The following is a 13,241-nucleotide window of genomic DNA, read 5'->3' on the forward strand; positions in this document are numbered from 1 at the left end:
ACAGAGGACAATTTGGCCCAAAATGTTTTATTGAATACACATACACTGTACATAAAGTAACTTGAAGATTGTCTGTTTTATTACTCATTTTGCCTGTGTGATGGGGCGTCTGCCCCACACTGGTGGAAAAAGGATTAAAAGCAGCCCAGGGGAGGCTGCACAGCAGACAGCCTATCAGTGAGGGGCTGTAAGGAGCAGCCAATCAGGGCAGAGAAGGCCCATATATAAAGACAGCTACAGGGCAGAGGAGTCAGTTCCCTCTTGGGAGCCCAGGCAGAAAGGACTGGGTCCCTGAAGGACTGAGGGAACCATCAGCACCCTGAACAGAGCAGTGCTGGGCCAGGTCAGGGGAGCAAGAGGGAGATCCAGCCTGACTGGCTTAAAGACTGAAGCCCGGATTCAGGGGCACTGAAGGTGCCAGGGCTACAGGGAAGAGGCCCAGGGAAATGGATGGTGGGGGTTAACGGAGACGCAGTGCATGGCTGCCGCTTAGAGGGTCCCTGGGTCGGGACCTGGAGTAGTGGGCGGGCCCGGGTCTCCCGCCCCCACTTGCCACTGAGGGCAGTGAAGGGCTGCAGTTTGCCAATGAGGCAAGTGGCTGGACAGGGGACTGCTGCTCCCCTGGAAGTGTGTGGAGGAAATGGAATGGGGCACGGCCGGAGGGCTGTGTCCTGAAGAGGACACCGCAATCCTTGAGGCGGCGTGGGTCTGGAGAAGAAGTGACGGCAGGAGAGACACCACTGGAGGAGGGCGCCCAGCGAAAAGACTGAGCTAATTCCCAGAACGACCAGCAGGAGGCCATAATGACAGCCTGTAGGCATAATGACTCCACCCTTGCTGATGTGTCAGAGTGGCCTCCCATCCCGTCACAAAGAGTCAGGGAGTTTCAAATAACCTCTGCTCAGCTATGTTCTCCACGTTGCGCCCTTAAAGAGTTTAGGAAAGTAAATTACCTGCATGCATACATAGTAAGGTATTTTCAAGTGTTTCTAACTCAGTACTACTAAACCAATTTTCCTCAGAAACTTGACAGAAGCACCACTCTCCATTACCTATACCAAGACTGAGGATTAACAGAGTCAGCTTGAATGATTTCTTATTATTAGAAGAATTACTGTTTGTATTGTGGTGAAGGCTAAAGTCCTCAGCCATGGTCATGGCTGCACTGTGTCTAAATGTAGAAGAGAAAAGGTGTCTCTCAGGCTTACCGGAATCAATTACCAAAGTCTGAACAGAAAAAAAAAATTTAAGAAAATAACCCTCTGGCCAAGACTGTGAAATTTCAACCCCAAAAGGTAGCCAGGAGGCAATTCAGGCAGGGCACGTTGCTCTGATAGTTAATCACGTAAAAGCAGCTCTGTAAGCACTTCTGCTTGATTGTTCTCACCTTCCATGTCTGCCTCCACTTCATTTCCTTCACCTAGGGCTGAAGCTTCAGTTGATTTCTGCCCTTCTTAAAGGGGCCAGCTGACACTGCAGGCTTTTTTTTTTTATTAAAAAGAGCAAGTCTATCAATTGCAGTGCAAGCTTCCCCATGTTAAGCCATCCATTGGCCTCAGCCATGTTCTGGAGAGTCCATCTGAAGTCAGGAGGGTAATAAGTTCTCGAAAGGCAAAGGCATGAATTGGTACGGGGACTGAGCAATAATGCCATTTGTGATGAAGACACTACTAGGGACCTGACTGAGCTGAGTAACTCATTTGTCACAGATCCCTGAACAGCTTTCAGATGGTAATATGTTTCTCCCACTACTGACTCATTTATTCATAGGCCTTGGTATAGCCACCAGCATCACAGAACTGGAGTGATTTTTGACTGGCTATCAATAGACTTTCTCAAGCTATTTCAGAGTCCAGTATATGGATACGTGGTTAAAACTGCTAACTTTTGCCTTTAGCAGATGATTTGTCTTAGCTTTGACTCTATATCCCCTAAGTGTAGTAATTAATAGTGAGTTTGGGGCTCTTGCAAATTATCTCAGCCAGTTTCTTAAAATGTAAATATATAGTAAGTTGCAAAAGCTTTCTTTAACAACAAAAGTATAATTCATAAAGTGCTAATGTGATTATGAAAATAAAGCAGTTCATAATACTGAAGAGATTTAATATTGAGATCCAGTTAAATTGTTCTATGCATGAAACTCCAACCGCAGTTAACAACACTGTACTTTTATCCTAGCATCCATCTAGCAATATCAAAGTGCTTTCAAAAAATTGGTAAGTACTGTCATCCCAGTCTGACAAAGGAAGTCACAGAGAGCTTAGGGGCTTGGCTACACTTACAATTTGCAGCGCTGGGAGTTACAGCGCTGGTCATGCAGCTGTGTAGGGCCAGCGCTGGAGTGTGGCCACACTGACAGCTTCCAGCGCTGCAGTGTGGCCACACTTGCAGCACTTTCCAGCGCTGTATTGAGAGGTGCATTGTGGGCAGCTATCCCAGCAGCACTCGTCCCATTTTTTGCGCGAGAGTTGTGGGGAGGGGAAGGAAGTGTGCGGGTCATTCCACTTCCTGTTTGCCAGCGCCCCGTGGTGCATCGCTTCACATCCCAGCATTCACTCTTTCCGGCAGCGTTTGGCGCCATTGTGAGTGTCTTTCTGTTACTCTCTGTGTGAATCGCGATTTCTGTGGCAAATGGAGCCCGATCTGCTGAGGACTCTGCTGATGAGTGTCACCAGCACAACACGTTTGGCAGTCGAGCTATTCCTTCAGCTCCAAAGTGACAGTGAGGAGTCTGACGATATCATCAATATGGATTTGCCTGCCGCATGTGACACTACAGTGCTTGTGGCATTCACGGAAATGCTCAGCACCAAACAAGCACTGAGTGGTGGGATCACATCGTCATGGAAGTCTGGGATGACGAGCAGTGGCTGCAGAACTTTCGTATGAGAAAAGCCACTTTCATGGGACTGTGTGCTGAGGGACACAAGATTGAGAGCTGCCCACGGTGGAAAGCGGGTGGCTATTGCAATCTGGAAGCTGGCAACTCCAGACAGCTACCGGTCGGTCGGGAACCAGTTTGGTGTGGGAAAGTCGACCGTGGGAATCGTTTTGATGCAAGTTTGCAAGCAAATAATCGCATCCTGCTAAGAAAGACCGTGACTCTGGGGCGTGCAGGACATTGTGGATGGCTTTGCACAAATGGGTTTCCTAACTGTGGAGGCGATAGATGGGGCGCATATTCCTATTCTGCCCCCACCTGGCATCAGCACGTTAAATCGTAAGGGGTATTTCTCTATGGTTCTCCAGGCGCTTGTGGATCTTTCATTGACATTTACACAGGCTGGCCTGGAAAGGTGCATGATGCAACAGTGGCCTGTTCAGGAAGATGCAGGCAGGGACTTTTTCCCAGACAGGAAGATCACAGTAGGGGATGTCGAAATGCCCACTGTGATCGCCTTGGCTCATGAAACCCTATACAGGGAAGCTTGACAGGAGCAAGGACCGGTTCAACTACAGGCTGAGCCGGTGCAGAATGACTGTGGAGTGTGCTTTTGGGCGTTAAAAGCTCGCTGGAGATGTTTGTATGGGAAGCTAGACTTGGGGAAAGCAGCATCTTATAAGCGCTTGCTGTACCCTCCATAATATTTGTGAAGGGAAGGGTGAAACATTCAGTGAGGCATGGACCACCGAGGTTCAAGTCCTGGAGGCTGAATATGCACAGCCAGAGAGCAGGGCTAATAGAGAGGCCCAGCACAGGGCTACAAGGATTAGGAAGAATTTGAGGCTGAAAGCCAACAGTAATGTTTGCTGCCTTGCATGGGAGTGAATTGCACTGCTTACACTGTTATTCTATTATCCATAATAATAATATGATTTGCAGTGCCTCTTTCTTTACTGGGCTAAGGTATCTTTCACTATCTGCTATAATAAAGACTGTTTTCAAAGCCAAGAATTGTTTTATTGAAAAGAAAAAAACCTCCTTGACAGACAGACACACAACATTTCATGAACACAAGAGGGCAGGGGTGTGGGTTGGTGAACTGTACAGTCACAAGTTTGCATATGCCCTGTCTGGATTGCTGGTAAATGAATCCTGCACTTCAGGGTTCATATACTGCATGGTGATGGGGGTTGAGTGCAGAGGGTAAGGGTGGTGGTAGGTATCAGGGCTGGTTGAGGTGTTGGAGGCAGCTGGTGGTGGTAAGAACCTGGATGCTGGGGAAAGGTGGTTTGAGCTGACATCGGGCACAAGGCACAAGGAAGGGCGGGTGGGGAGTAGCACGGTAGTGCTCTGCTTGCATGGCAACGAGTGACTCTATAGACTCTTGGCGCTCCAGGATGCTTAGCAGCCGCTCCGTGCTTTTCCTCTTGGCCACTGCATTTCTCTTGCGGGTCCTGCTTTCTTTCTCTCGCCACTCCTTCAATTCTTTACTCTCTCGAGCAGACTGATGAAGAACAGTTTTCAGCATGTCCTCTTTGCTCTTTCGGGGATTTTTTCTCAAATTTTGAAGCCTCTGTGATGTTGAACATCTGGGCAGTCCAGTAGTCAAGGTCACTGTAGAAACAGAAATGACAACATTTAACACGGGCAGCATTGTATCCACTATCTCCAGACATGAATTGTTACACTGAGGAGTTCTCACTTAAGCATTCTTTTCCCACACGCATAACACAACAGAAGCCACGAAATGGTGAGTGAGGAGTGCTTACTTATATAGGGAGAAGTGGGGCTTGAGTGATAGAGGAGCTGGTTTGCTCGGGTAATCTGGAGTGCTAGAGGTTGAGTGAAGATGCAGATGCAGGGGTGATCTTATCTCCTATCTCTTCACTAAAGAGTCTCCCAACATTTTTCACAGGACTTAATCCTGGAAGATGTTTCAGTCACTAGGGAACAGCGGGGGCTCTTTAGAGCAATGTGGATTCCGCCCGGGACCCTATGCGGCTTGCCTGTGTTCAGAAATGGTCCCCACCACTGGCAGAAGAGTGGACTGGGACAAGGGACACAGTGGCTCTGCCTATAAACCTGCACAGGCATATTGCCCACGCTCTGGATGAAGCTTTTGCTGAGATAACTGAAGCAGATTACGCGACGTGATAGATCACATCAACGGGCTATTCCACATCTAGAGGCTGGCATGCATGCATCCATAACCCCCTTCCTCTCCAGAAACATTTCACCCAGAAAATAACTCTGCTTGTCCTTCTGCAACTGCTGGCTGCGATTGGGTACTTTCATACTTTCTCCTGGCTTGAGAAGAGCTCCTGGCTGCATGCCCAGGAATCTGGTGTTTCTTCCCCATCCCAGGAGCTTCACTCGCGGTTTCTCCCCCCCGCCGCCGCCTCCGCCTCCTCCTCCTGTCCCCAGCCTGCTCAGAAGTGTCCATCGTTATCCTGGGATTGGTCATCCATCTCCCTAAAAACGGCAGGTCATGGGAGCAGCCTTTGTAATAGGCACTCCGCAGCTCTTTAACTTTCACCCTGCATTGTAGTGCGCCCGATCATGGCCCCGATCCAGCATGGCCCTTGATATCTGCTCAAAGATATCGTAATTCCTGAACAGATGCCTCACCCCAAACACTGATGAGGTCCTGCAATTCACCAGTGCTCCATGCGGAGGCATGGTTACCTGTAACCTGTAACTGATTAACTGATTGCACTCCACACCTGGCTGCAGCAAACAGGAAGGAGATTTTTAAATTTCCCGGGCATTTAAAAGGCGGGTCACCTGAGGCAAGAGCAGTAGAGTGCAAACTGATGTGCAGAGTGGCTGAACAGGAATTCTGGGATAACTCCTTATTCCCTGGAGGACAGGTAAAGCGCTGGTGAGTGTCCACACTGCTGAGCAGCGCTGGATCACCAGCGCTGCACTATACCCCTGCCGGGATGGGTTTTCAGCCAGCGCTGCCACAGGGGTTGCAGCGCTGGGTTGCTGCCAAGTGTGGACGGGGTGTTGTTGCAGCGCTGGAAAGCCTCCACCAGCGCTGCAACTTGTAAGTGTAGCCAAGCCTTAAGTGACTTGCCTCAGGCTTCACAGTGAGTCAGAAGCAAAGCTGGGTCAAACCCAAATCTCTTTATTTGCAATAGCCTGTTCTGACAAACAATCGCCATCCTAGCCAGTAGATCCATGGCTAAATTAGTGGGAAATGTTTATATGGGCCTCCTCCCACTGTCTAATTTTGCAAACAAGACACAGGACATACTTTCTTAACTACAGTACTTGTTTTGTAGTAGAGTCCTATCATATGCACACATGGCTAACTGCAGGTATAGAAGTGAGCAGGGTAGATTAAAAACTGATGATTTAGAAAAATTGCATTTTTTTGTATTTAAACCAGATTTTTTTAATTATTTAAATTATAAACAATTTTTCGTTTTAAAAATAAACCTGTTTAAAATTAAGTCTGAATATAATACAAAATATGTTAAGGGGTAAACTAATCATAATTTAGTTGTAAATGTGAAACCTGTTCTGATAAGCGAAGCTTATATATCCAAATCACTTAAAGTTGTTTTGGTTAATAAAAATAAATTTTATATGCTGTTTTGTGTGTTTAATTAAATTCCAGTTACCAACCTCATGCAGCTTAACACAAATTATGTGCAAAAAGTTACTCATTCACTATTTTCTAACATACTAAAAATGTACAATTAATAAGAATTTGAAAACGTTAAGCTACATAACTACATAAATATATACAGTTATAGTGTACCCACAAAAAGATGGACCAAATCTAGTGTAAAGACTCTATTTAGTTGTAAATCAACGTTTTAATGTTATATCAACCAATAAAAATGCACCTTTCTTTAGAAAATAACTGAAGTATAAATTGAAAAATTGATTAAAATGGATGATTTAAATCAAGGTTTTCCTCTGGGTGAATTAAATCATGCTTTAAATCGCTGATTTAAGTCAATCCACCCTGAAAGTGCATCTTTGAAACCTTCTTTCAAAATCTGAACCGTAATGCTTAATTTGTTCAGTGTAATAACCAGTGGAAGCACCAGGGCCAAATATTTAAGGTATTTTATCCTTCTTTCATTCCTAGCTATAGTAGGTCTTGTCAGGCTAGATACTCAAGAGCAGTGGTTCTCAACCTATTTATCATTGTGGGCCGCAGAAGTGGCCCACAAAGCGTTAATTGGGCGGCAGGATGAGAACCACAGTGGCCCCACCTAACACACACACACCCCTATACCCAGTGCCCTCCACCCAGAGACCCCTCCACAGAGTGGGGCTAGGAGTGGAGAGCTGGCATGGGGCAGGGACCCTGACCCCCACTGTGGGGGGCCGGGCAGCAGTCGGCTGCCTGGACCCCAAGCCCCACTGAGAGGCAGCCAGCTGCCCAAACCCCCGTCACCGCCAGGACCCCAAAACCCGCTGGGACCTTGGAGACTGCGGCAAGGCATCCGGGAGCCTGGAGCCTACAACCTTTAGCACAGGGCCGCAGCTGCGTGCTAATTGGGTGTCATGCAGCCCCTGGGTTGAGAACTGCTGCTCTAGAGCTTTATCAAGCTAAGTAAAGAAAACGTTCCATTTAACGGCAATAAAAAGCACAGAGCTGTGTCATGGCGTAGCTTTCACCCTCTTTTTCTGAGTAACTTGTGGTGCTTGGGCTACTGAAACAGATGGCACTGGTTAGAGCCCAGCATTGTGGGGGATTATCCTATGCATGTCTCCCCACACAGCTTTACCAGAGCACTCTAAGGCAGGCTTGCTCTACTCCTGACTCCTGTTCTAAACAGGGACTGCCAATTCTTGCAAACAATGTCAAAGTCATGCAGGGAGGGTTGGAAGAAAGCAAGGGAATAAGTGATGGGAGGGTGGCAGGAGGCAAAGGAAGAGGGAAGGGAAGGGCAGCTGTGGTTTAGTCCTCTCTGTGAAGCCACTTAGCAAAGTTGTAGATACCACAAGATGGGAAGAAACAAAACAAACCCATCAAGAGTGGACTGATCAAAAAGCTGGGAGATCTGGGTTCTACTGGTACTCTGCGACTCACTCTCTGGGCCTCATCTACCCAACCTGTGGAATGGTGATAATACTACTAACGCAGCTTTGTAAAGTGACTTAAGATAAAGGGGTTGCAAGTGCACAGAAGATTTATCAAGAAAATCTCCAACAGGCCTCAGGGGGAAAAGACCTGGGGTGAAATCTTGGTTCCATTGATGTGAATGGCAAAACTCCCATTGACTTCAACAGAGCCGGCATTTCATATTTTTGGTGGGGAGTTGCAGGGAAGCCCTGCAGATGATTCTGTATGTAATATGGAAAAGGGGAGCAAGGAGAGGGAGAAGCAGAAGAGATGTTAAGAAATAAGTTTGATTCAAGAGTCCCTGAGTCTCAGGAAGTGCTGGCTTCAGCTGAGCTGCTTCAACATGAGATATGTATCAACAATATAGGCAAGCAGGTTGGCTAGTAATACATCACTTGTGTGAGTGAGTGGCCATGCTCATCACATCCTCAAGCACAGTCTCTTTCCACGTGGTAAAGAGACATCTACACTAAGGACTAAAAGCCGACACTCAAAGCTTCACTTGTTAAAATGTTGGGGATGCAAGGGTAGCATACTAAAATATTATCAGACACCAGACCCTTTTGTTTGTGATACAGTTTAAACTAATTTTAATCCCAGTTATCATGGAGAGCAAATATTATTTAAATTTTAAAGAGCACCCATGTACATTACTGGAAACATACCTGTGGAAGCACTGTTAATAATTCAATAATGGGGACCGAAAGGCCTTTTGCATTCACATAGTTAGTGTTCCCATTTGATTTTTGAAATTGATTACCTGCACCATAATAACTGGCCCTCCATTCTGATAGAGATAAGGCTTCATTTTGGGTAACAAGACACCCATCCACCTTTCTACAGCTGCCAAGTAATCTGGAATATACAAAGAGAAAGTTGTGGGCAGACCACAGTTTACCTACTTTAAAACAAAAACAAACTACAAATGAGATATTTTTGTAACCAATACCCTAAATACAAAGGGTATGCACAATGTGAACAAGATCAACAAATAATGAACAGATGACATTCTGTACTTGCTCATAACTTCAGCCTCTCAGTACGTAGGGAATACCCGAATCATTCCAATATAGTACAGTCTAAAAACAACAGGAGTACTTGTGGCACCTTGGACTAATACATTTATTTGAGTATAAGCTTTTGTGGGCTACAGCTGTTATACAGACAAAACTCACAGGATCTTTTCAGGGGGCAAGACAAAGATGCCACATTTATTATGATAACAATTTGATTTATGACCAATAACTAATATTTTAATCCTTATACACACACACATTATACCTAATACTTATATACACACACATTCACAGGCCTGGTCTACACTACGCGTTTAAAACCGGTTTTAGGAGCATTAAACCGATTTAACGCCACACCCGTCCACACTAAGAGGCCCTTTATATCGATATAAAGGGCTCTTTAAAATCGATTTCTGTACTCCTCCCTAACGAGAGTAGCAGCGCTAATATCGGAATTGCCATATCGGATTAGGGTTAGTGTGGCCGCAAATCGACGGTATTGGCCTCCGGGTGGTATCCCACAGTGCACCACTGACCGCTCTGGACAGCAATCTGAACTCGGATGCAGTGGCCAGGTAGACAGGAAAAGCCTCGCGAACTTTTGAATATTTCCTGTTTGCCCAGCGTGGAGCTCCGATCAGCATGGGTGGCGATGCAGTCCAAAATCCAAATCCAAAAAGAACTCCAGCATGGACCGTACGGATGTGATCGCTGTAAGGGCAGGCAAATCTGTTCTATCTGAGCTCCGATACAGAAGACGAAATGCCAAAGCATTTTTAAAAAATCTCCAGACAGACGCCATAGCAGGGACTCAGCGCACTGCTGCGTGATAAGCGTAACGGAAAGCCAAAGAATCAAATGGACGCTCATGGAGGGAGGGAGCGGGGACGGACTCAAGCTATCCCACAGTTCCTGCAGTCCCCGAAAAGCATTTGCATTCTTGGCTGAGCTCCAAATGCCTGTAGTGTCAAACACATTGTCCGCGGTGGTTCAGGGCATAGCTCATCAATTTACCCCACCCCCAGAAGTAAAAGGGAAAAAAATCCTCTCGACTCTTTTAAATGTCACCCTATGTCTACTGAATGTTGCTGATAGACGCGATTCTGCAGTAGCGAGCTGCTGTATCCTCCCCCCTCCCCCCTTGGTGGCTGATGGTGCAATATGGCTGATATCCATTGTCATCATCAGCCTTGTGGCAGAGGGTGCAGTGCAGAAGGACTGCGCTCCCATCCTCATCATCAGCCTTGTGGCAGATTGTATAGTACAGAAGGACTGGTATCTGTCCTCATCATCAGCCCATAAGTAGACGGTCTGGTAACCGTCTTCATCATAGCAACAGGGGGCTGAGCTCCATCAGCCCCCGCCCTTCACGTGTAAAGAAAAGATTCTGTACTGCCTGGACTATCATAGCAGGATGCTGGGCTCCTGTCCCCCACACTGCTTAATGTCCTGTCTGAACTATCATAGCAGCTGGAGGCTGCCTTCTTCCCCTTATTTTATCTCACTAACAAGTCACTGTTTCTTATTCCTGCATTCTTTATTACTTCATCACACAAGTGGGAGGACACTGCAACGGTAGCCCAGGAAGGCTGGGGGAGGAGGGAATCAACAGGTGGAGTTGTTGCAGAGGCACCCCCTGTGAATGGCATGCAACTCATCATTCCTGGGGGATCTGACACAGAGCGGCTGTGCAGTCTGGTTCTCTGATACACTGGATCTCTAGTACACTTGCCCCATATTCTAGGCAGCACTGATTCTATTTTTTGATACCATAAAGGAGGGATTGACTCAGGGAGTCATTCCCAATTTTGGCTTTTGCGCCCCTGGCCGATCTCAGCCAGGGGCACCTATGACAGTAGCAGAGGGTACAGCACAGAAGGACTGGTAACTGTCATCATTGCCAGTTTACAATGGCAAGGTAGACGGTACAGAATGGCTGGTAACCATCTCTGCTATCATGCAAAAGCAAGTGAATGCTGCTGTGTAGCGCTGCTGAATCGCCTCTGTCAGCGGCATCTAGTACACATACGGTGACAGTGACAAATGGCAAAACAGGCTGCACGGTTGCCATGCTATGGCGTCTGCCAGGGAAATCCAGGGAAAAAGGGCACGAAATGATTGTCTGCCGTTGCTTTCCCGGAGGAAGGAGTGACTGGCGACATTTACCCAGAACCACCCGCGGCAATGTTTTTTGCCCCATCAGGCACTGGGATCTCAACCCGGAATTCCAAGGGGCGGGGGAGATTCCGGGAACTATGGGATAGCTGCGAAATAGCTACCCACAGTGCAACGCTCCAGAAATCGATGCTAGCCTCGGACTGCGGACGCACACCACCGAATTAATGTGCTTAGTGTGGCCGCGCGCACTCGATTTTATACAATCTGTTTTACAAAACTGGTTTGTGTAAATTCAGAATAGTCCCGTAGTGTAGACGTACCCACACACACACACATACCCATCAGATGTTCTGCAGCTGCTGCATAGTTACCAGTCCTGGACATAGCTTGAGTTCGTGGCTTGATTTTGCAGCCTGGGTTCGTAGCTTGTGGCGGCTAACTGGCCAGGAAAGCCAGGTACAAGGACGAGCTGGGTCTCTGTTGGGCATGCACTGATGCCCTTCCATGTTGGCAGAAGAATGTTACCCTCCAAAGTCTTCCATCTCACCCATCCTTTTTGTAGGCTTTAGTTTGAATCCAGAGTCTATAGGTCTTGCTGTGTCACGCTGCCTCTGGGTTTGGTGATTGATTACCTGTCAATTGCAGGCGTGACTTTCAGCCTTGGACCTGGTTTTGATCTTCCTTCTATTGTACCTTTTCTTTTTAGGGTGGACTCTTCTTACTTTGTTAGGGATCTTGTCTGCATCTTCAGCCCGTGGTGTTTGAACTCTATTTCATCAGGAAGGCTGGGGCTGGAGATTGATTCCATCATCCATCCATACCTCAGTCACACATCTAAACTAAACTAATAAGATTACAGCAGAGTTTTCAAAAATGAAGGTTGGAGGAAGCTTTTACAAAATGGAGTGAGCGTTTTAAAATGGGGTTTGAATTACAATATGGCAAACAGTGAACAGAAGTTACAATATAGACAAGTATAGTGGATGGCAAACAGTAAACAGAAGTTACAATGTAGGCAAGTGTAATAAATGATGAACAAAAGTTACAATACTGAAACAGTGCAAGTCTCAGTGATTTAAGCAGGAATTGGACAGATAGTGAAACTTACAAAGGCAGCTGACTGAACAGCTATGGCTCTTAAGCTTTTTATTGTCAATTAGCCAGTTATTGGGGTCACTGGTTTTATGAATGAATGTTGTTTCATTCATAAAACTTTACTTATGAAGTTATATTAATAAAGTGAACAATTAAAAACAAATTCATTCATCAGTTCTACACAGCCCACTTCATCGGATGCATGTAGTAGAAAATACAGTAGGAAGAGATATATATACACACACACAGAACATGAAACAATGGGTGTTACCATACACACTATAAGGAGAGTGATCAGTTAAGGTGAGTTATTATCAGCAAGAGAGAAAAAGAACTGTTTGTAGTGGTAATGAAAATGGCCCATTTCCAGCAATTGACAATGAGATATAAGGAACTGTGGGGGGTGGGGGGGGGAATAAACATGGGGAAATAGTTTTACTTTGTGTAGTGGCCCATCCACTCCCAGTCTTTATTCAAGCCTAGTTTGATGGTGTCCAGTTTGCAAATTAATCCCAATTCAACAGTCTCTCCCTGAAGTTCTTTTTCTCTCCTGCTGATAATAGCTCACCTTAACTGATCACTCTCGTTAGAGTGTGTATGGTAACACCCATTGTTTCATGTTCTCTGTGTATATATATATATATATCTTCCTACTGTATTTTCCACAACATGCATCCGATGAAGTGGGCTGTAGCCCACGAAAGCTTATGCTTAAATAAATTTTTTAGTCTCTAAGGTGCCACAAATACTCCTGTTCTTTTTGCGGATACAGACTAACACGGCTGCTACTCTGAAGCCAGTCTAAAAACAGGTGGTAATGTCCCCACAAAACAGAAAAATATCCAGTTACCTTCAAGAACATTATCCTTTACAATTTAAGGGTCCAGCACTGCAAATCCTTACACAAGTAGTCTTGCTCTTTTCCTCCCTGTTACCACCTTATTCTTTCCATACATTTATGCACAGTGCAAAAGTATTCAGCGAGTATGAAAACCTTATTCAGAGAGCATTCACATTTGTTATTCCCAAACTTTTAGTA

The 13,241-nt window shown here is 46.0% G+C and overlaps 1 protein-coding gene across 1 annotated transcript in view; it reads right to left on the reverse strand.

The window, feature by feature from the left end:
- Window positions 1-13,241, reverse strand: part of GLB1 (galactosidase beta 1) — an 83,414-nt gene that overhangs the window by 42,753 nt on the left and 27,420 nt on the right. Inside the window, exon 5 of the mRNA XM_039522898.1 lies at window positions 8,734-8,828. Within this exon, the coding sequence (XP_039378832.1) occupies window positions 8,734-8,828 (95 nt within the window). The remainder of the gene's footprint in view (window positions 1-8,733; window positions 8,829-13,241) is intronic.

The sequence above is a fragment of the Mauremys reevesii genome, linkage group 2, assembly GCF_016161935.1.
Source record: "Mauremys reevesii isolate NIE-2019 linkage group 2, ASM1616193v1, whole genome shotgun sequence".
NCBI classification, from domain to species: Eukaryota; Metazoa; Chordata; order Testudines; family Geoemydidae; genus Mauremys; species Mauremys reevesii.